Here is a 25,031-nt window from a genome sequence, read left to right on the forward strand (position 1 = left end):
GATGTGGAATGGCTTCGGATGAAGCCTGAGTCCTTACTACTCTCTAAAGCCTGCCCCTGAGATGATCTACTTATTTTGTCTGATATACACACAGAAAAGCAAAACAAGAAACCTCAGATGGCTCAGCTGGTAAGACATCAGACCTTAGGTTGGGAGGTCCAGGGTTCAAACCCAAAGTTCTATTTTAGCTGGGCATGGTGGCACACGCCCTTCATCCAGCAACTCAAAAAGGCAGATGCAGGTAGATAGCTGTGAGTTTCCAGGCCAGCCTGAGCTACAAAATGAGCCCAGGACAGCCAAGACGACACAGAGAAAATCTGTCTCAAAAAACCAAGAAAACAAACAAACAAACAAACAGAATAGCAAACACTATTTTTTTTGCTAAGGCAAGAAAAAATATGACTTTTCAAACTAACATGATAATTTATAAATATATAAATATAAATAAATGTGTATCTATAAGCTTGAAAATAATTAAGCATATGTGGTTTGTTTTTTTGTTTGTTTGTTTGTTTGTTTGTTTGTTTTTAAGATTAGCTATTCTGGGGAACATGTAACTAACTCCTAACTTGAAGCCCTTCATGGCTCTATCACAACTTTAACAGCAGAATTAAAGAACAAGAATCACCCAGATAGTTCTGTATTGGCCTGAGGCAGATGGGTTTTGTTTGTTTGTTTGTTTTTACCAGACTGCAAAATGAAAAATGGCTGGGAAAAGTTCATCTTAAAAACACACATATAATTAGAAAGCATAAGGATTAAAAAGGATTATCACTGAAAATATGGCACAACTTCAGCTGTTTCCTCCAAATTTACTTTATAATTGGGTGGATATAAATTAATGAACAGAAATTAAGCAAGATATACGTAACAATGTAACAGAACCTGATAATCTCTTTTCTTCAGTATTTTTCAAGTTCATCTTAAGTCTTTCCATCATGGGGTCCATTGGGAAATAAAGCAATGTGTGAAAGCTTCATCTGAATGTCAATTAACTACTTATGACATAATTTCTTCTATAACGTAATTATAAAGAACCTTCAAGGAACTTTTGTATGTAAAAAAGTATTAGTCAAATACTCAACACAAAATAAAAGAAAATTTCTCATCTGTCAAGTGGAGAGTGCTTCTGCTCATCATTTGTAACTACAATTTCACTGAGTCCAAGGGACAAATCACCTCGAGAACATAAGGAAAATAAACACATGCTAAATGGATAAAACATTACATCTTTACTAGACCGTCTCTACCTCTAACCCTTTAGAAGTGTAGAGATTTAGAGTATTCTTACATTAATTGCAAGAAACAGTAAAGGAGAAGTTCCTTTGAGATCACAACTATGAAGTCAGGTGGTTATACAAATCCTGCTGCATTGGTGTGCGAAACATGAAACACATTTGCCTTTCTTGTCAGTTACCTAGCAAGACTTGACAGCTTTCTTAGGAAACAGACTATATGTGTTTCTGTAATTTCAATATCCTCAGCACTACAGTTACAAGAGATGCAGTATCCTTTTGCTATGGTTCCAGACAGTGGGGAAAGAGGTCACAGGAAGAAAAAACTCTTAGAGCTGAGAAACTACTGCTTGCTGAGTTTCACCACGGTGCCACCTCATGTCTACATAAGCGTGGTGGCATAGTTCAGAGCTCAATACATCAGAAATAGTAATATTTAAATTTCAACTTGACTTTCAATTATCACCATATTAACAACCAAAACAATAAGATAAGACACACAAGGAAGGGGATATCAAATCCACTTTGCTAGCCTTGGTTTTCTGACACATCAACTCATTTTTAATAAAAAAGGGATAGTGCATCTCAGTTTGCTTACAAGCTAGGAGATCACTTTGAATTCTGCATTTCCTAACTGCAAACAGAATATAGCACTTACAACAGGTTATAAATAAACTGGTTTTCAAGCATAGAGCCAGCCCCAACGATAATAATACACTATTTAAAAAGACCTAAGGCAATGAATTCCATTTCCAATGGAAAAAAAGAACTGTGCAAACAAGCTTAAAACTACTTTTTTTGTGCCAGTGTTATAAAATGTAGCTTTTAATAAAACCTTGACCCAAATGCCAGTAACTTTTCAGAAAAGAATTTGGGTGGAAGGGAGAAGAAACTTATCTCATTTAGGAAAAAATAACAACTATCTTTTTCCTAATCTTCAACACACACAATTTAAACATGTACAGTTGCTGTAACACTTTACACAATTCCTATGTACTGGAGCAAGAACAAGATCTAATAACAATTATATTTTAAACACTGGGTCAAGGCTTTACATAAAAATACCATCCATCCTACTTTCCCCTAAGTTTCTAAAATATCACATACTTTCCTCAACATCTGCAGCCATCCAGGAATTTTTAGGAAACTTTGTGCATGATCTTAATTCCTAATCCCTGGCTCTTTGGGCTCAGTGACAAAAGATCAACACCACCAGAAATGATGGTTCCCTTGAAGTCAGACGAGAGACCCTGGCTCAGTTAGTCTCGTAGGATGAGAGCAGCGCTGCGTCAACCGGCTCCATGCAGGAGGGGCACGTGAAGGACCTCATCAGCCAGTCATCTATACAGTCCAGGTGATAGATGTGCATGCACGGCAGAAATCGAATCGGGTCCCCATACACAAAGTCCATCATACAGATCACACACCTGTGGGAACAAGGAGGGAATCAGAAATCTTCACAAGCAGCCTATCCAGAACATTCTTTTAAAAGACAGTGTTAATCCAAACACACACAAGCAAAATACTCACACACCTAGAACATTTTTTAAAAAAAGCTTTCCTGGTACCTGATCACCAAAGCATGAAAACTGATTTTTTTAACACGCACTGGTTTGTTTATATTCTTTAATTTTATTTCTTGTTAATTTATAAGCCTTGATAGCAACTAACTGAGCAAAGAAAAAAATGACTACCTTAGGATCAAACTCATGCTGTGCCTGAAAATAGTGACCTATTACAGGGGACTTCTACCATCTATGCTTTAGGTGGGAGTCAGAGCAACCATGTCCTTCACTGAGTCTTCTGAGTAACCAGGAGGAATGCTCATAAACAACTACATGTAAAAATAGAATGGCTGGGCCTGGAGGGGTGGGTGTACACCTTTAATTCCAGTGTTCTGGAGACAGAAGCAGGTGCATCTCTGTGACTATAGTCCACTCGGTCCACAGAGAGTTCTAGAACAGGCAGGGCTACACAGAAAAAGACTGCCTCAAACACAAAGCAAAAGAAGAAAGCAAAAAAGAATGACTAATCTAGTCTGCTCCTGTGGGTGCTCTAAGTTAAACTGTCTTCATTAACTCACTTTCAAGTCCACTGCACTTTTCTACAGGTTTATGAAACTCAATTCTGCTGGGGTCCAAATCCAGTGTTCTACACAGACTTTGCTCTTAAGTACCAGCACTAATTAACTGGTGCTATAGCTCAAATAGACAAACATTAACCCAGTAAATTAGATGATCTGTGTTGATTGGTAAAGCCATTCTCAATTAGAAAAGCTGTTCCTATAAATCTCAAGACAATAAAATTACTAATCACGCCTGAAAAGTTATGAAAGACCTCTCATACACTAAAAACTTCAAACAGCTTAAATGGCTGTTGTTAACGGTGAACTATTCCCCATGGACTCATGTGTTTGACTACTTGGAGCCCTGTTTATCACTGGCAGGTAAAACCTTTACATAGACCGGTTAAGGACAGGCCCTGAAGGCTTTAGCCATCTGTGCTGATCATGAGGGAACCACAACAGAGAAAATTCCTCCATCCGGGCTATGGGGCACGTGTACAGAAGCCCCCCACCTTTTTTTTTTTTTTTTAATGATTGATGTGGGAGGGCCTGGACCAATGTGAGCAATGCAACCCCTGGGCATTACATAAAGGCAAGATGAGCACGCCATGGCAGGAGTAAGTCAGTAAGCATGGTTTCCCCTGGCCTCTGCTTCAGTTCCTGTCTTAGCTTCCCTGGATAATGGACAGTAACCCGTAAGACAAACCCTTTTTCCTTTGCTCAGCGTTTCATCAACGCAGCAGAAAGTTACTAACACACTGCTGCTCCAGAAGCACAAGGCCAGCAGCCTCAGTCCCACCTACACAGACAAGAGAAAGTCTTGTTGCCATGCCTCCCACTATGACAGACCGGGGTTCCCTGAAGTCATGAGTCACAATAAAGCCTTCCTCCCTTAATCTGCTTGCCAGTTGTTTATTACCACAAGGAGAAAAACAGCGCAGCCACATGTTCTAGCATTTCTTTTTATTTTTGGTTTTTTGAGACAGGGTTTCTCTATGTAGTCTTAGAGCTCACTATATAGGCCAGGCTGGCCTCAAACTCACAGAAATCTGCCTGCCTCTACTTCCCAAGTCTTCAGATTGGAGGTGTGTGCTACCACGGCCTCGCTAATACAGCATTTCTGAATCACAATCTACTCAACCGTACCTCTACTGCTGGACAACTGCACAGTTTAGATTTTCGCCCCTCAATAAGCCTACAGTAAAAAATTTTGTGCCTAAAACTCTAGTGAGTGGGGGAATATATGTATACAAATGCCTAGGACCTTTAATTAGCTCAGGTTTATTTACAAAGGTTTTTAACTCTTTAAAAAAAAAAACCTGATAAATCACTTTCATAAACAAAGCTATCAAAAACACCACATTTATACAGGTAAATGGTTTTAACTATCATCAAATGTCATCTAAATCAACAATCAGCAACTGTAATTGCTACATTTATTTTATTTATTTTTATTGCTTTTAAATTTGACACATTTAACTCAGGTTTTCCAATATAGAATTCTATAGGCTTCCTAAGTAATGAGAAAAGCCCAATTTCAATAGCTAATGCTTATGGTTGGAAATACAGCTTAGCGGTGGAACACTTGCCTAGCAGGTACAAGGCCGTAGGTTCTATTTCCAGTATCATTAAAAAAAAGCTACACACAAATCTCCATACATGAAATTACTACTTACTCTCGGATCTTTTTTTCTGATCCATCTCTTCCAGGGTCATAAACTCCTTTAGGCAGATGCTGTATAAGGCCTATTCTTTGAGCTATTCTAATTTGTTCCTCTTCAGTCAGCTGAGTTGCTAGCCGAGTCTGGCTAGGTGTTGGATGATAGACCGGAACAGGAACTTGTTCCTAAATATGAAAGTGGAAAAAAAAAAAGTATTATTTTAAAACCCATTTTCTAGGGTGTATTAACTTACTTATCCAGGGAAGAAAAATGGGCCCCGAGATAAGTGGGAGGTTGGATAATCAGGACTGTTATCTCACAGCCTTTAGACAACTTGACTACACAATCAAAGATGAGAAGAGTGACCCTTTACCACTAGATGAGAACGTGGCCATCTTTATCTGAGACACACTTCAAGTCTTACATTAGTAAGCAAATTGCAATGCAGACAAGTTCACAGTTTACAGTTAAAGACTGTCCTTACTATGACGCTTATTACTAATGTATAACATTGACCAAGTTATTTAACATCTGTGCCTCAAATCCTCATGTTTAAAGAGTGTCACTGTAAAAGTTAAATGGGAATGAAGTGTTGTCCTTACCACTGTACACTACACATGAAAGATTAAGTATCAGCTAGGATTATAATGCTCCTACTGATTGCAGGACAGTATTTCAAAAGTAGCAAAATGTACTGGAGCCAGATGTGCTTTGACACACCTTTAATCCCAACACTGTGGAGGCAGAGATCAAAGAATCAAGGACAGCTGGAACTAAAAGGTGAATAAGGCCAGTCTGGGCTATACAGTGACACCATGACTCAAAAAATTGACAACAAAAGCTTCATTAGACTATAGTGAAAGTAAATTTATAAAATCATTTATGACAAGGACTATGTCAGTATTTGCTCCAGTTTCTTTTTGGTTTAAGCCAAGGTCTCTCTATGCAGACCAGGGTATCTACCTGTCTCTGCAAACTACCTTGGCCCCAGTTCTGCTCCTCTATATAAGATCTCCAACAGGATGGCAATAGTCTACTAAATGCTACCTAATAATAACTACACACACAGGGACCCATCCACTCTCCCCAGGATTTGATTTCAGTTTATTATATCAAGCATTTCCTGGAATCCTCAGCCCATTGTTAAATAGCTAATTAAAGCTTGCGTTAAAGCCATAACACTGAGTCTTCTGGTTTTGTTTTGGAAGGATATTTTTAGAAGTGACTGATATTGGAGCTCACTTTCTGCCACCTCCTCCTACCACAAAATATAAACCTTAAATGTTTACCAATTAATCATTTCCTATGTACAAGGAAACAGCACAAAAAAGATAATTTTAGATCAGTTTATGAAATCTGCACAGCTAATTAATAGAAACACTATGTGTAAAGACTTCAACAAGAGTTGAAGTTCTACACACCAGTAAGAATCGAGGCCAGAAAAACCTTGGAGACTGGCTATGAATGAAAAGAAAGGTCCTTAGGTACAGATCTCCACAAGAACAACCTGAGTCCACTGGCCGTAACTACCTCTTCTATGAATAAAGACAGTTGCTTCTCTGCATCTGGACTAATACACTAATTATCTGTGCCCCCGTCACATAATTCCAATTCAAACATTACAAGATACACTGCTGAAAATTTAAGGCACTCATTTCTCAATCACGTACCAAAATTTTACAACATGTTATGTAAAAATAATGACTTGGACTAAGGCATAATAAAAGCAAAAGGGAAAACCTGATGGAAATTACAATCCCCTGAGAAGAAATACTGGCTTGTTGCTTTACATTTAACTTGGGTCCAAGATCAAACTATATATATTTTTTTCTTCTACTACATTTTCAACTGAGAATTTCCATGCTGTCTATCTAGGTTACTGACAAGAAATAATGGAAAAGGAAAATACATTTAATAGAATTTCAGACCTGGTACTTAAGTATTATTTTAGCCTATTAATACCTGAGCCTTAATGTTCCACACCAGCAAACCATATTTTCCTTCCACTATGTGGGTTTGGGGGATTAAACTCAGGTCCTCAAAAAAAAAAAAAAAGTTATATTGGCAGGTGGTATGGTACATATCTATAATCCCGGCACAGGGGAAGCAGAGCCAAGATGCTTCTATAGCCTGAGACCAGCCTGTTCTAGGCTAGCCAGGATACATAGTACAAACCTGTCTCAAGTAAATAACCAGGTAAGTAAGAGGGACGGAAAGCACATACAATGTAGGGGCTCAGTATATGAAGACCTCACGTAGTCACCCAAGGTGGATGAAGAAACAGAATGGCTCTAGGTTAGCCATCCCCTGGCTCTAACTTCCTCTTTTCTCTTATTCTACTGAAGTATTTCTGTTCTCTGCTTATTTATATTTGTGTGTCAGAGAACAACTGAGTTGGTACTCTCCTTTCACTATGTGAAACTGGGGACTGAACTCAGGTCCTCACATCTATTACACCCATTACTTCCTGAGCCATCTCATGCACCCAGCTTACCCCTTTTTGAGGCAGGGCCTTGATGCTGGCAGCCTCTTGCTTAGGTTCCCAAGCACTGGATTATACAAACAGTCTTATCCAACCATTTCTTCATCATTGATAGGAAACAGATTTGTTCTACAAATCCAAACTTAAGTATTATGGAATTCATAACTGAGAAGCAAATATATTTCAAAACATTATTTTCCTTAATGCTTTGTTTAGTTTCCCACATGAATCTGCATGGGGGGGGGGCAGGAATTAAAAGTATTTGCCCTAAAGGAAAAATTAAAAGGTTTCTTGCAGAAAAATGTAACATTGTAGAAAACAATATACAATGAACAGAAGACAATAAAGCACGGTGATTAAATGTAGTCAGTCAGGGCAAAGGGAAATGATAAGGTTAGATACTCAACCCCCCCCCCCAAAAAAAGCAATTTCTGACCCACTAAGAAAATTCATTAAAATATTCTGATCGTTACTTTGTTGTGCTGGAGATCAAACCCATGCTAGGTCAAAAATACATTTCTAGCTCTTTGTTTTATATATATATAAGCATCTATTTAAAATGACAAATGGCTGGGGAGCAATGGTGGTGCACACCTTTAATCCCATCACTTGGGAGGCAGTGGCAGGCAGATCTCTGAGTTTGGGGCCAGGGTGGTTTACAGAGTGAGTTCCAGGACAGCCAAGGTTACACAGAGAAAGCCTGTTTTACAAAACCAAAATGGAGATAGATAGATAGATAGATAGATAGATAGATAGATGGATAGACAGACAGATAGATAGGAAAGAAAGAACAAAAAGAAAGGAACGAGAAAGAAAGGAAGGAAAAAAGAAAGGAAAAAGGAAGGAAGGAAGAAAGGAAGAAGGAAAGAAAGGAAGTTTCAATAATACTTTGGGCTCTAAACTTAGTAAGTCAAAAAAGAAACAAACGAAAATATAGAATATTTTATAGAATAAATATAGAATGTGTCTTTAGTCCCAGCACTTGGGGGGCAGAAGCAGAAGTTTGAGGCTAGCCTGGTCTACAGTGAATTCCAGTACAGCTAGGCTACAGGGAGACCCTGTCTCAACGGGCCACCCCCACCCACCCCCAGAAGTGAATGTAAAAACTGTCTGCAATATAAAGCTAGATTTAATACCAGCATAGTAGAATACACCTGTAACTCCAGCCATTCAGGTGGAGGCAAGAGAATCACAAGTTCAAGGTCATCCTTGGCTACACTTTGAGGACAACTTAGCCCCTCCCTAAAATTGTTTATTCAAGTTAGGGAATATGATACAATTCCCCAAACTAAAACAAGGCAGTGGGGGACATGCCTAAATAATGTCCAAGGCTGGAAATAGTACAAATCTGGCTTGTGGTGAAGGAAAAATAAAGTCACCACTAAAGAATGCAGCCTGTCACCAACAGCTGTGTATTTTCAGCCAGTAGGAAATAAGAGCTTGCTCTTGATTTTTCTCCTTACAGCCTTACACGCTGCTGTGGGCACCACCCCCTCTCCAGCTGCAGTCTCTTATTGGGAATGCCTTCTCTATATTTTGCCACAAGGCCATAAAAAGGAAGATTTGGAATAGCTGTTGTCAGTGTATGTTTTAGTTCTGATGATTCATTAATTTTGACCATAGAAGAGTGAAGGGAGAACCCCAACAAAGCAAGATTACATTTATATGTAGTTCCCAAATGATACATGGAGAACTAAAAGCCTACTTGTCATCTAGGATACTGAACGTATTGCTTTATATTAAATGACGGTGTAACCCAGAGTGGCCTGCATGTTTGAAAAAGAGCACTCCAACTAGGGAGGGGGGTGGCATTTTTTGTTTAAGGCAGGGTCTCGTGTAGCCTAGACTTGTTTTATAGCCAAAGATTACCACATCTTGAGCTGCTGAGATTAGGCGTGCGCTACCACATCCTATAAAGCTATAATCAGGGTCCAAAATGTCCTCACATCCCAAGCTTCACTTAGGTTAAGCAAATAAGACCTCTAGCAACTGAACCACATCTTCAGCCCCCGTTTACTAAATTCAGGGGCTAGATGACTCAACGGTTAAGATTCTGAGTACATGCAGAAGATAGTGCCCAGTATCCATTTTGGGTGGTAGGGGTGTGGGGATGGGTGGCTGTCACAACTGCTTGCAACTCCAGGGGCTATGATGCTGACCTCTATGGGTCCCTAACACTCTTGTGTAATAACCACACAGACTTATTAAGAAAAAAATGTAGCCGGGCATGGTGGTGTGCACTTTTAATCCCAGTGCTTGAGAGGCAGAGGTACTAGGGAACCTGGTCTATAGAGTGAATTCCAGAACAGAGGTATATAGTGAGACCTACCTAAAACTAATTTTGGAGACAGACAGATGGCTCAACAGGTAAAACAACTTGTCACTAAGCCTGCCAAACCCAGTCTGACTCTCCAGGAAGCACATGGTAAAAGGAGACTGACTTCTGAACACTGTCCTCCAAACCTCTACCCATAGAGCACACCTCCTCCCAACCCTATCCCTGTTCCCCCCAAAGAAAATAAAGCAAATGTGTACTTCGGTAACTCCCCCAACACACACTATTAAATACTATCTTGTAGGTTTTCATGTTCAGACACTTATACAATCAGTCAATTTTAGAGAATTTGTTCCCTTTAACAGAAACCCTGCATTTATTACCTGTCTTTACAGATTTGCCTATTTTGAGCATTTACCTGTAGACAGAATTGTACTATTATATGAACTTTTGCCTGGATTAGTGGTTCTTGCCTTCCTTTTCAGTGGCCAGAAGCCTGAGGCAGGAGGATTAATGTGAGTTCAAGGCCTGCCTGAGCACAGAGAAATCTAAGCTCCCTTGTGTGAGAATCTCTCTCAAAAGTGGGAAGGGCGATGAGCAATTATTTTTGCAGCAGGCCTTTTAGTCAGAGTGCTTTCAGAGTTCACCTGCACTCCAGCATGTAGTAGAACTGTTGTTTTCTATATAGTTTTTATTTTTTTGCTAGTCTATCTTTTAGATATACTGCAATTTACATAGTTATTAGCAGACATTTGGGTTTCAATATAGAGGATTTTATGAAAACATGCTATTATGAAAATTCACTTACAAGGCTTTAGATATTTCTCTGGTATAAACCCAGGAATGAAACTTTTCCATAAGCTTTTGAAGAACTGCCAATTTCCAAAGCACTGGTACCACTCTGAAATTACAGCAGGAAAGAAGGGTGACAGTCCCAATTTTCTCCCTATCATCACCAAACTTACTTGTTATTTTATTTTAAGCACTCTAATAGGTATGAAATGGTAGCTGACTGTTAATCATCTTTTGATTTGCTGGCTGTTATTTTAAAAATTAGGTTTGTCATGTTTTGTTTTTAAAAAGGGCAGATTCCACTATCTAGAGATGTGACCTGCAAACATTTTCTTGCCTTCTATGGATCTTTTCACCTATTGTTCTTAGAAGTGCATGTTCCTTTTTCTCTTGCTAAAGGTGCCAGAGATCTTACACAGGGTTTTGAACATGACAGGAAAGCACTATCCTATGAGCTACATCTCCAGCTCAAAGGCACAGGTTTTTAATTTTGATGAGACAAACTTATTTTTGGTCACTTGAGCTTTTGGCATTGGATCTAAGGAAGTTTTGTCTAACCCAAGGTCGTGAGGAGACTCTACTTTCCAAGTTGTACTGTTGGCTTTGTAGTTTGGTTTTCTGTAGCAGTCTATATGGGAATTCACATTAACAGCACTCCCATCAACCCCCTATGTGCAGCATTAATTTTTGTATATGGGAGAGAAATGGAGCCAGTTCCTCTGTGTAGTCCAGGTTGGCCTTGAACTCAGAGATATTGCTACCTTGGCCTACTGAGTGCTGGGATTAAAGGTGTGAGCCATCCTGCCTGGCTCAGTTTCACTTATTCATGTGGATCTACTACCGTTATCTGTTGAAAAATTGTTAAAAAAGACATGTTAACATGGAAGGGGAAATTCTAACCAACTCTCACCACTTGACAAAAAAACTATAGGCAACTATGGCAGCTGATAAAGAGACTGTCTTCTGAGGAGAGCCTCCTGCAGAAGGAGCTGCTGCTTCAGGAGCCACCGCTGAGCCCCAGCCCCAGGACACACAGAATTCCTGGGAAAAATTGTCTTTTTCAGAATGGGGTACCTTCATGTGAACAGGCCCTAATTTTATCTAGCCAGTGAGCCAGCCAGGCTGCTTCTGGGTCTCATTCCCTTTTCTTTTCTGACAACATCCTCTGAGAAAACTGGTATCTCTCTTGCCACTAAGTTTTCAAGACAAGCCACAGGCTATGGTTCTGCCTTGTTAAATCTTCACTGAGAGAAGACTGATGAGCACAATATTCTGTGTGAGTTTTAGGTTTTTTCTTTTGCTTTCTTTGTTGTGGTTGTTGTTTTGGTTTTGAATTTCTTATTTGGACTTATATATTCTTGTTATTTTTTTGCACACTTTGGTTAGATTACTCACTTTTTTATTAACTACCCTATTAATAACTGTTTTAAAAAATTTTCTTATGATTAAAAATGCAGAGTCCAACTTTAAAAAAAAAAAGAAAAAAGAGAGACTGCCTTCCCTAAGAATGAGACTAATTGGTTATCCAACTCCAAATGGTCAGCCATTTGCGAGCTCGCACGCACGCACGCACGCACGCACGCACGCACGCACGCGCGAGCACACGCACACACGAGCCTAACACTGAACAAACTCAGAGGGTTATATTCACATATTTCTATTTATACATTTGTAAGCATTTATAGTTATATATGTATTTATATTTATGTATGTAACAATAATTAAAGAGGCTGTGAACTTGAGATGGAGCAGGAGGGAGACACAGAAGGGGATGGAGAAGGGATATGATATAATTATTTTATTTAAAAAATATTGTCAGGGGGGCTGGACAGATGTTCAGCCATTAAGAGCATTGGCTGCTCTTCCAGAGGACCAAGGTTCAGTTCTTAGCATCCACATGGCAGTTCACACCTGTTGTAGCTAACTCAAGTTCCAGTGAATCCAACTCCCTTACACAGATATATATGTAGGCCAAACACCAAAGGTATACAAAAATAGGTAAATTATTTTTAAAAACTTTAAAATTTACTAAAATGGTATTTCCTAGAAACTGGTGAAATATTTTACATCAAAGCTTAAAGAAACAGGGACCTAAAGACTCATCAGAAACCTGAGTTTCATGGTCACTTAAATTGGTCCAACTAGGTATTTTTTTTACGCTCTCTCCAGAGCGGCTAGTCTTCTACACAGGTGGTTCTTGTTTTCTAATATACAGGTCTAAGTCATCACTAATGTGTTAGATCTCAACACTGAGACAGTACTAAACTGCACTGCTGAGCAATTGGACTATGCGTCAGCATCTTTAAGCTCTGAAGTAGAAACTGGGTTTCATTTTGTTTTCAGGTTTTTCTTCAGGGGCCTGAAAGTACAGTTCAGTGGGAAAGCTCCAAATAGTAAGTTCCAGAAGAGCCTAGGTTAGCCAGACGATGTCAAACCAAATACAAAACTCTTTTAGAAAATACAACTGCAGTTCCACATGACTTTGGGTTAGTCAAAATGTAAAATGAAATGTAAAATGTAAAATGATCAAAATGAAAAACTTGTATTTTCAAAGGCATATAGCTCAGTCAGTGGTAGGGTTCTTGCCTATCATGCTGAAAGGCAAGGGTTTAGATCCAGGCCCTCTCCTATCAAAATCTTTCATCCTAATCTCAAAACAAATGTTCGATAGAGCATCATTAACTGTGAAACTTAAATGGAAAGCTGTTTACACCAATGACATTTGCCCATTAGCCATTTACAGACTACCAGCATGTGGTCAGAATAGTTACAGGCTAGATGAGGTTGACCTTGAACTCCTGATCCTTACACCTTCACCTAGCCAGTCCAAGATTGTGGATGCAAGTTATAACTTGATGGTTATTTTCAAATGAAAATTGCCTTCGTATCTCTGCTTAAAAATTTGCTCCATGGCACAAAGGTGAAACCATCTTGTCCATCTTTCCTGCCACTAGTCCACCAGCACACAGCATACGCACGCACGCACAAATTACTCTGAAATAGAATGTGGTCAAGCTAGGTGTGGTGGTGCACACCTTCAATCCCAGCACTTGAGGCAGAGACAAGGGGATCTGAGTTCAAGGCCAGCCTGGTCAAAACACAAATTACATTCAAACAAACAGAGGCTGGGCATGGCGGCACACATCTTTCTTTAATCCCAGCATTTGGAGACAGATGAGTTCCAGGACAGCCAGGGCTATGTACAGAGACCCTATCTCAAAAAGCAAAACAAAAAATAAAAACACACAAAAAAAAAGACAATGAAAAAAAAAACTTAAACAAAATTTTTTTATTCTTATTACAGTTTATTCACTTTGTATCCCAGCTGTAGCCCTCTCTCTCTTATCCCCTCCCAATCCCACCCTTCCTCCCTCTTCTCCTCCTATGCCCCTCCCTGAGTCCAATGATAGGTTAGGTCCTCCTCCCCTTCCATCTGACCCTAGTCTATCAGGCCTCATCAGGACTGCCTTCGTTGTCTTCCTCTGTAGACTGGTAAGGCTGCTCCCCCTTCAGGTGGAGGTGATCAAAGAGCCAGCCCATGAGTTCATGTCAGAGACGGTGGTCCCTGTTCCTATTATTGGGGAACCCTCTTAGACACTGAGCTGCCATGGGCGGCTTCTGTGTTCTATGTTATCTCCATGCATGGTCCTTGTTTGGAGTATCAGTCTCAGAAAAGACCCCTGGGACCAGATTTTTTTTGTTCTGTTGTTCTCCTTGTGGAGCTCCTGTTCCCTCCAGGTCTTTCTTCCTCCCCTTTCTTTCATAAGATTCCCTGCACTCTGTCCAGAGTTTGGCTATGAGTCTCAGCATCTGCTCAGATACCTTGCTGGTAGAGTCTTTCAGAGGCCCTTTGTGGTAGGCTCCTGTCAAACTTTTAATGAGGGCTCTGCAGGCCTTGGAACCGGAGCTACAGACAGTGAGCTGCAGTGTGAGTGCTGGGAAAAATGAACCCAGTGCCTCCGGAGGAGTAGTGTTAACTGCTGAGCCCTTTCTCCAGTTCCCAAATTATAAAAATTAAAGAGTTTCTAGCTTCTGGTTGACATGTAAGGAACTTGGATGCCGCTACTCTAGCCTCACAAATAAAAAGCTACACAAACCAACAAGTCAGAGATTATGTGCACAGGGCAAACACTGGCCTTCCCCATCAGAGAAGTAGATGTTGGAATACAAAAAGTCACAATTTACTGAGGAAAGACCCAGTGCCAGGGTAGGAAGTGCCACTGATGAAATGCTGGAGGGTCTGTGTGGAAAAGTCTCACAGGTGTAAGTTTCAGGGGAAGTTAGCTGGGCTAAATGGTGCACACCTTTAATCCCAGGACTTGGGAGGCAGAGGCAGATGGACCTCTCTGAGCACAAGTCCCGTCTTGAACTCATAATGAGTTCAAGGATAGCCAGAGCTAAGTAATGAGGAGCGCTGACACTCTCCCCACATATACATATGTGTGCACTAACTAACCAACCTCGGACTAACCAACCTCAGGGGAAGCTAACCTCAACGATGAATGCCTATAGACCCAGCAAAGGCAGTAGAAGTGCTACCATTTCATTATCATCTTTGGTTACAGAGCAAGGTCCCGGCTATCCTGGACAACACAGAGAGACCCTGTTCAATTACAAACAAGAAAAAAGCTCAGTTTGGTGGGGCACGCCTTTAGTTCCAGCATTTAAGAGGCAGAGGTAGGAGAATCTGAGTTTCAGGCCAGTCTGGTTTACAGAGAGTTCTATCCAGGACAGCCTGGGAAACATAACAGAGACCCTACTCCTCCTCCAAAAACAAAACAAAACAAACCACAAATGACCACATTACTAATCTGAACCAATTTGTATAAATTGTTCCCAAAGAGCATTATCTGTGAGGTGGGAGCTAATGGATGGCTTTCAGGATTGGGGAACTCATATTGACAATAAGGTGAGTTTTGTTTTTTTTTCAGGTGATAAAAATATTCTAAAACTTACTGGAAACGACAGCATAATTCTAAACAAATTTAATTATAGACAAAACAGGTGAAAGTACAGTACATCCCTTCATAAAGCTTTTAAAACTTGAATGTGATAGATGTAGTTGAAGGGGTGTCTCAGTCAAGAAAGTTGTCACCCCAACTGTAAAAAACATTAAATGTCTCAAAAAACTAAGAAAAAAACAACCCCAAAACAAACCCCATTAAATGTGGCAACAAATGCACAAAGTACAAGTTGCCTAAGTTCTATAAGCCTCAGTTACAAATTAAAAAATACATTTAGACAACATATAGTAGATATAAATGTTTTAATATATAGTGCCTTTAAAAGTTTCATTATGGGAAGTGGAGACAATCAGGATATAAAGTGGAAAAAACAGAAAAAGCTGGGATTATAGGCATGTGGTGCTATGCCTGTCCTCCTAGCCTTTCTTGAGCAGCTAGCTGAGTTTAAGTTCTAGAACACACACAGTAGAACAAGAACTCCACCTGTGCACTGTGGCAGAGCCATCTCCCCCAAATAAACGTACATTTTTATAAAAAAATGCACCTGTTCCCAAGAAAATGTATAGTAATAAAACACTTCAAATGTTTAATGGCACAACAACGGCAGCTGAGCAGGAGAGTGCTTGCCTGGCAGCCAAAGCCCTAGGATTCAAGCCTGTGTATTTGATGCAGTAAATACATATTATTTAAAATAGCAACAGAAAAAATAAAAGTCCCTATTTATAAATATGCTAAGAGTAGGAAAAGAATTATCCTTATATTCTAGTACTTAATACAATCTTTCAGGTTTCCCTTTTACTTAGTATTACATGGAGAACAATTACTATTGTTTTTGTTAGCAAAATATTTCAAATGCCTGTTGTATTTATTTATCATTTTTTATTTGGAGGCAGGGTCTCCTGTCATCTCAGCTGGCCTCAAACTTGCCATGGGTGGTTAAGTGGTCAAAATGGTAGCAGCACGTTTATTTCATGTGTTGCTGGAGCTGGAGCCCAGCTGAGACGAATTACCATTTGTGTACGGTAACTGTACAGGAGTCAACACCTTCCTGAACTCTAACGCATCCACCTCCCACCTACTGGTAATTCTTTCAACTGTGAGCTCTCCCATCTAACCAGGGCACCTCAACCATTTTTATTCACTTCTATAGTAAGGCTCCATGTAAAATTGGAAGCCTGTATCAGCTAATTGCAAATTCATGATTCACTACATTGTCATACAGACTTCAAAAGTCTGTATTAAGGCCTAGAGATAGCTCAGCAGTTAAGAGCACTTGTTGCTTTTGCAAAAGACCTAGGTTCCACTTCCAGTACCCACATGGTGGCTCAACCTATGTGCAAGTGATGCACACATACGTATGCAGTCAATAAATTCATGAACATAAGAGTAAACAATTTAAATGCTTACATTAAACAATTTAGTACTAATGATTTCATACTAGTCTTATCTCTAAAAGATCTCAGCTGGTTTCTTGAAATAAGGGAGGCCTCACTTCTTCCTCCTGGTGCCTAACGAGGACCTACTGAGAGGATACAGGTGGACTGAGTGATGACAGCATGTGGCCTGAGTTTGATCTCCAAGACTCATGTAGGAGAGAACCAACTCCCCCACGTTTTTTGACATGAACTTCCAACCCACACCAAATAATAATGTGAAGAATACAATTTTTAATTTCAGAAATTTAAATATTCTCTGATAAATATATTTGGAGGGATATTCTTTTCATTCCCACACTTTCAGATTCCTTACTTTACTATATGCTTTCTAGATCACATATCAGGCCAGTTATGTTTGTAAGACTGGAGATATGGCTCAGAACTTAAGAGCACACACAAAATGCTCTTTCAGAAGACAAGAGATAGGTTCCGGAACCTACATCAGGCAGCTCACAACAAACTAACTCCAGCTGTAAGAGATCTGATCCCCTAGACTCCATGGGCACCAACACTCACAAACACACACACACACACGAATAAAAAGAAAAATCAATCTAAAAATACTGTACTTGCTAATTAAATAACATAGTAAGAAATTAAATTTTACACTTTTTACAGAAAAAATTTCCCATTTTCTGTTTTAAAAAATTAATTGTCATCTTGATATTATTTCCGTTTATCGTTTAGTAATTGTTTATTCACTCATTACCAGTCTCTACCTCGGAAACTCAAACTGTGCACCTCTAAACCAGATATGCCCAACCTGCATCTCATGGTCACATTTGACAGTACAGCTATATGTGGTCCAACACATTTGCAGATGACATCAGAATGTCAAAGGCTAGATATCTGCATACTAACTCTATTTATTTGACAACCTATCTGAACACAGAACAGAGATCTATCATCTCTAACTCTGTATTTGAAGGCAGTATTTAGGAGAAAATAATCAGAAAACAGCAAGAAATGTATCATTTCTTCCTCCCCTCCCTTTTCTCTGTGTGTGTTTGTCTCTGTGTGTGTTTGTCTCTGTATGTGTGTGTGTGTGTGTGTCTGTCTATGGTATCTGCACACCTTTATTCCCAGCTGCTGGAAAGGGAAAGGCAGACAGTTCTGAGTTTGAAACTAGCCTGTAAACAAATTTCAGGTCAGCCAGAACCACATAAAGAAACCCTTCTTTGTTAAAAAAAAAAAAAAAAAATCCAAAACACACCAGAATCATACTGAGTCCAGATGATGGTGTACAGCTACAACCCTAGTACTTGGGAGGTGGAGTCAGGATGTCCAGGAATTGAAGTCATCCCCAGCTACATTTCAAGTTCTAGGCCAGCCTGAGCTACCTAAGGCCTTGTCACAAACTGGGCATGTTCTCAAATGCCTTTAACCCCAGCACTGGGCGGCAAAGGCATGTGGACTTCTTAATTTGAAGCCAGCCTGGTTTACAAAGGAAGTTCCAGCAGGGCTACACAGAGAAACCCTGTCTCAAAAACAAAACAAAACAAAATCTGTCCTTTATCAAGTATTTTATTTTATTACTCATAAATTTATGAAAGTTTAAAATATAAAAACGAATTTTTATCTAAAAGTTAAGGAAAATCAAGCTCAGATTTTTATACCAGTAGCTCTTCTCAGTGCCCCACCGTCTCATGTCACTCTATAATTAGTTCTACAATTAAACTGTTGACACTGAGTGTGCACGAATTCTTAATGCCACTTAATTCAATGACTCAATTCAAAGTCAGACACAAACAACACAAACTTCAACAATCACAGATAAAAGCTAGGGGCCTAGAAAACAGCTTGCAGGCTATGTCACTTGGGGCCAAACAAGGAAGCCTGAGGACCCAGAGTTTTATCCTTGAATCACCAAAGTTTCGGAAGGAGACTCCTGCAGTTATCCTCTGAACATCACGCCTATGTCATGATACAATATAGTTGTATCATGAGGGCACACACACAATCTTATTAATCAAGACAAAACAAAACAAATGGTCCACGTCTTTAATGCCAACAGAGGCAGGTATACTTCTGTACCTCTTTGGAGCCAGCCTGGCCTGTCTTGCCAACACAACACACACATCAAAAACAACACAACAAAACAGAGCCAGAGGGGCCTAAGTGTTCAGTCTAATTGGAGTACAAGTTGTGTAAGGAAAAATACAGGGCTATCACCGAGATGGAAAGGCATAGAGTAAACCATAACTTAAGAGTACTTAGAGATGGTCAGTGGTTAGGAAGAATGTGATCTGAGGCAAAGTAGAAGGGACTGGGTAGAGAGGATATCAATTCAAGTACTGCTGCAGGAGTTAGCGAGGACTTCACTCTGCCAACAACACAGGACAACAAATCATGCTTCTATCTGGTCAGTCAAATATTCACTGGGTGTCAATATTCTGGTTTGCTTTTTAAACAAGATCTGATGTCACGCAGCTGGTCTTGGACTTCTGCTCTCATCTCCTGCATGTCTAAAACATTTACAGTGCTGTATGACAATGAGAACTTTTGAAAAGTTGAATGTATCCTTCTCATTTACGGAAGTTGATAAGGTAAACCAAAAACTACGAACAGTTTACTAACAGTTAAACCAGGCACGGTGTACATACCTTCTGGACTGCTAGCTGCTTTACATAACCTGTTTCAGACAAACGAGGGCAACTAGCAAAATCTACTTTATGTATGTTTACCACATACATGCAGAAAACCAGAGACTAGAAGAAAAAGTTGTGAGCCACAGGGTGGGTACTGGGAGTGGAATTTGGGTCTCCTGCAGGAGTTGCAAGAACTCTTAACTGCTGAGTCATCTCTCCAGTCCTGATAGTTCAGAATTTTTAAAAAAGAGAAGTTACTTTTAATAAGTGCATAGGATAGACTTGGGTTTTTCAAAATTGTGTATATGTGTTTGTGGCTGTTTGCGTCCCAAATGCACGTAGGAGCCCATGGAGGCCAGAAGAGGGCACTGGATCCCCTGCAACTGTTATAAGCAACTACCACCAACCACGTAGGTGCTGCCGCAAGAGCTGCAAAGGCTCTTAAACATTCAATCATCTCTCCCAACCCTAGACCAAGCCTTTTAAAAACAAAAGGAACTTTAAAGAAAGCCTTATTCAAGCCTGGCTCAGTGGCATAACAATCCCAGCACTGAGGCAGAAGCAGGTGGATCTCTTTGAGTTCTAAGCCAGCCTGGTCTACAAAGAAAAGTCCAGGACAGCCAAGGTTACACACACACACACACACATACACGGAGGGAAAAAAGGAAGGAGGGAAGGAGGAAAGAAGGTGGGAGGGAGAAATAATGGGAGAGAGGGAGAGAAAGGCAGAGAGAGAGGGCAAAAGCACCTAGAAAGTCTTATTCATGGCTGTGAGGCCACGAATCTGGATCACCAGCACCCACCCAAACAAATAAAAGCAAGGACAGGGAAGCACATTACAGGCACATAACGCACATTTGTTATCTCAGTGCTGAGAAGGCAGGGACAGGCAGATCCCCAAGATTATATGATATTTTACTAATCTAGGAAAAAAACAATCAAAATTCAAAGTACAGTCTATTGTGCACTGCTATTACACCATCAAAACTGTAAGATGAACCAGTGCAAGTAAGGACAATCTATAAATGCTATAAGATTGAGACACACCAATCTGCATATACTCAGTCAATAATGAGCTTCTTATCAGGGTGTCATCCTCAAATTATCACACTTTATGCCTACAGATTTCAAGCATTCTTTCATAAAATACATACTTTCTGGCAGGCAATAAAGATGTAGGACAAAAAAAACCATAATTTTCATCAATAATTGTTTTAAACAATTCTTATATTTAATATTACTGGCATTTGGCTTTTAGGTTTGTTTCCTCATTTTTTTCTTTGAGACAAGAGTCTCAGGCAGCCTAGGCTGGCCCTGAACCCTAATCTCCTTGCCTCAGCGCCAGAGATTACAAGTGTTACCATGTCTGGGCTGCACTTGATTATCATTTTAGGGTCATCTCTGGCTCAACCAGTCTGCAGTAGTCTAGATTACAGGAGACCCCGAAATACAGGCCTGCAGCAACAGTATTTGCCTAGCATGTGTGAGACCCTGTGTTTGATATCTAGTACAGCCCTCCGTTCAAAATATCCCCAGTACCAAAAAACAAAAAAATAAAGAGATGAAGGAGGTAAGGGGATCAGTCCTCCATTCATGGTGAAACAATACAGAGTAATCCATCAGAGGAACAAACAGAGCAAAGGTCTGAGACCTGGACTATCTTAGAACAATCAAGAGACCAGGGGGAGAGTGGATTTAGGGATACTAAGAAATTTTCTCTAATTAAACATGGACCCATGAGCAGGGTGGAGTATTGTAGTCCCTCTGGAATACAGTTATGCTGAGACTCTGGTGCAGAGAAGGGTGAAATCAGTGCAACCAGCTAGGAGGTTAGTAAAGAAACCAGAACCTAGTTTGGTGAGCACACCAGGAGGCTGAGTCAGGAGCTTAAGTCTCAGACAGAGTATGACCCTATCTCAAAAATACAACCATACTAGCAAAAAGCACAAAAACAGATCAGCAACAACAACAAAAAATGAGAAACCAACACCCAAGAAACAAACAAGGGCTCCATGCAAATGTTGGTCAGAATGGAGCAAAATCTATTTTGAGCTATGTTTTGTTTGGTGCACATATAAAGCCCAGGGCCTCACCTACTAAACATTACTTTACTGCTAAGCTACACTTCCAACCCAGGACTCACTTTTCAGCCCAAGTAAAGCCTGTTGGTTACTGTTAGTAGAAATAATCCGACCCTTGCTTTACGGAGCTCTTGGCTTACTGTACAACAAATACCAGAACTATGTTTCAAGTACTTGCCAAAGGGAAAGGGAATAAAATCATATACGTCTTTAATTTTATAATCAGATACCTTCCATTTAAAGCCCTTTATAATTATAAATATTATAAATATTACAACTGAGTATATTCTTTGTTTTATTTTTTTGAGACAAGGTGTCACTGTTTATCCCTGGAGGGCCTGGAACTCAAGATCCATCACTTCTGCTCTGCCTTCACTTTTTTTTTTTGGGGGGGGGGGGTGTTGAGACAGGGTTACTCTGTGTAGTCCTGATGTCTGTAGACCAGGCTGGCCTGCCTCTGCCTCCTCAGTGCTGGTATTAAAGGCTTGCATCATCACTTCTTCTTTAAAGAAACAAGTCAATTACTACAGGTATTATATTACTCATATACTATTTCTTTTTAAACACCCAAATATTATAAATCATTTACTGTGGACTGTTGCTTTCTCAAATCATGTAAAACAAGTACTAGTAATATATTATAGATTTCAGGGGGCATTATCTCTACAGGTTTCTTTTAAAAATTCTTGACATAGGGTCTCATTCTATAGGTCAGACCAGTGCAGAACTCAATACGTGCACGGATTTCAAACTGTCAGCAATCCTCCTGCCTCAGCCTTCCAAGTACTAGGATAACAGGCATGAGCCACCATGCCAGGCGAAAAGTTTCTTTTTATTTTATCTTTTAAAGTGACCTTTTTTTTTTTTTGCAATTCATACTCAATTTCTGCATATCAGTATCTGGGTCATTCATTTCAGGAAAAGGTGACCACAATACAATTTCCACTGTCAAAAATAACACATTCCAAATAAGTACTGGTGATACCAAAACCCATCATTATAATCTAGGCCTTTTGGAAAGGACAAAAATACAGTTCCCATAAACTCTGAAATTATGGTAAGAATAACAGAGAAAGCAGCAAGTCAGATATTCAATTTTCCTAGAAAGAGGCTAAGGAGCATAGATTTGAGGGGTAGGGGGTTGCTCATGACAACTACATAAAAACATCTGGTAAGTAGCTATTCAGTGGAGGGGGAACAGTAAGATACAGATAGCTGAAAGATAGATCTGGTGGTACAGCAACTCTGGAGGCTGAGGCAGGAGGACACAAAATTCAAGGCCTGTCTAGGAGACTTTGAGAGACACTATCTAACAATAAGTTAAAAAAAAAAAGAGCTGGAGTTATAGCTCTGTTGTAGTGTTCTGCTGGCACGTACAGCATTCTTGGTTCAATTCCTGCTATTGAGAAAACATCCAGATCCCATTTAGTATTAGAGACTGCTCCTGGTGCAATTTAAATACATTGGGAGAAACTGGGCACATAAATATAGTAAATACTGAATTTTTATGGGCCAGAAACTGGATGAAATACTGAGAACAGAGCTTCTATTCTTCATTTATCTCAGTTATTGAGTATCTACTATGAGTCAGATGCTGGACTATAAAAGCACCTGGAAAATGTCCCAAATTCAGCTTGTACAAGGGGAGGGAAACACATACACCAAGGATGAGACACACAACTACCTAGACAAAGATGCAGCACTAAGTTATTACAGGTACACTATTGCTTAGAAGTGTAGAAGGTTTGTGGGGGGCATATCCAGGAATTCAGGGAGGGACGGAGGGTAGGAAGGCGGGTAGCGTCAGGACTTTAGATACTTGAGCTGAGTCCTTAAAGAGGATTAGATGTTCACCTGGGCAACCTTGGGGGAAGGGCTCCTAGCAAAAAGATCACCTGAACTGAAGACAAGTCTCAACAGCCTCCTTTGTTAAGTTTGAATAGAGGCTTCCACAAGGCTACAATAAAGATTGGCCCTTACTAATGTGCATGAAAGACCCTTAAGGTGGACAGAAGATCTTCATATGATCACTTTTTTTCCCTATGTGATGAGAAACTGGTTCACACAGGACTTAGAAAACACTGAACTAGATAATGATGTCACCACATAAAATCAAAGGAGACTGCACTGTTCGAAAACTAAACTCTCTTGAGGAAAATATTAAAGAACTGTATTCAAGCCCACCTGGGAAGCGTACTCATTGCATCATTTGGAAAGACGCATTCAAGAGTCTTGGATGAAGAGTACCTTCATCCAAGAACAGATGGCGATTTCCAAGTCAGGCTGAAAGGTCTCTAAAGTTCAAGATAATCAAGTTTGTATTAAGCCAACTCATTTAAAAGGTGTGTCACAAGGGTGGAGCTAAAAGGAGGAGAAGCTTAAAATTATCGCATATGTATATATAAACAAGTAACTCTTTATGAAGCCGAGGCTAAAATCACCACTTGGAATTCTACCTCCCAAGTAGATGGTAAAAAGACGTTCTACCAGAACCAATGAACAAAGCTAGAGTGGGAGTGGGGGAGGATCACAGAAGAAAACAAACACGAGGGGAGGTGACAACCTACCCACAACCCATAATCCTGCTGGCAGCCTGACGAGGAAACCACACAACTCAGACATAAAGGCAGGAAAACCGTGTCATCCTCAACTCCATGAGCTAACTACCAGACACCAGCCAAGGGGATATGAGCACATTCTTGATTCCTGAACTCAAGGACAGCACACAGTCCTCAAACGGTGCCCCGGGGCATGCCAGGAAGGCGCCTTCTCTCCGAGGGGCCTGGGCAGCAGATGGCCCCCAGGCCAGCCCTGAAGGGGTCACCGCCCCCCGAGGCCTGGCCGAGGCCAAGGGCAGAGGGCCTGCGCCGCCTCCCCTGGCTGGCCGACACACACCCTCCCCTACCTGATATGGCGGCGGCGGCTCCTGATCTGGCTCCGTCCCCTCGCCAAAGCTCGCCCGGTCTGACTGAGACTCGTGGAGCAGGGAGATGTCATCCGAGGTCGGGGATTTGAGGCAGTTCCCCATCTTCCGGGGCTGGGGCTGTGTGCGTGAGATCTGCGGGAGGAAGAGAGCCGTGGCCGGGTCTCTCGCACGCTCGCTCGGCGGCCCGGCCCGGGGCTCAGGCGGCGGCTGTCCCGCGCCCCGGCGCCCCCGAGGGGCCGCTCATGCCAGCCCCCCGGGCAGGGGCCGCGAGGCTAGGCCGCGGGCTGCGCCGGGGTCGCGCCTGGAACCTGAGGGGGGCGGGGGCGGGGAGACCGAGCGCGTCCCCACCCCGCCCCCCACGGGGCGGCGGCGGCCACCGGGCTGCCGGGCCTAATCCAGGTCAGGAGCGGGGGGCGCGGCCGGCGCGGCTGCCTCAGCTGCTGCCTCAGCGGCTGTCGCCCCTGCCGACGCTGCAGCCGCGGCCCGGGGCCTCATCCTACTACGCCTCGGCGCGGCGGCGGCGGCG

The 25,031-nt window shown here is 41.0% G+C and overlaps 1 protein-coding gene across 1 annotated transcript; it reads right to left on the reverse strand.

The window, feature by feature from the left end:
• Positions 1 to 798: 798 nt before the first annotated feature.
• Rnf11 (ring finger protein 11) lies at positions 799 to 25,031 on the reverse strand. The gene is made up of 3 exons (XM_021660766.2): positions 24,485 to 25,031; positions 4,977 to 5,146; positions 799 to 2,662 (listed from the first exon to the last, which is right to left on the reverse strand). Exons 1-3 carry the CDS (start codon positions 24,605 to 24,607, stop codon positions 2,491 to 2,493), a joined length of 465 nt encoding a protein of 154 aa, XP_021516441.1. The 5' UTR covers positions 24,608 to 25,031; the 3' UTR covers positions 799 to 2,490.

This window comes from Meriones unguiculatus, chromosome 12, assembly GCF_030254825.1.
Source record: "Meriones unguiculatus strain TT.TT164.6M chromosome 12, Bangor_MerUng_6.1, whole genome shotgun sequence".
NCBI classification, from domain to species: domain Eukaryota; kingdom Metazoa; phylum Chordata; class Mammalia; order Rodentia; family Muridae; genus Meriones; species Meriones unguiculatus.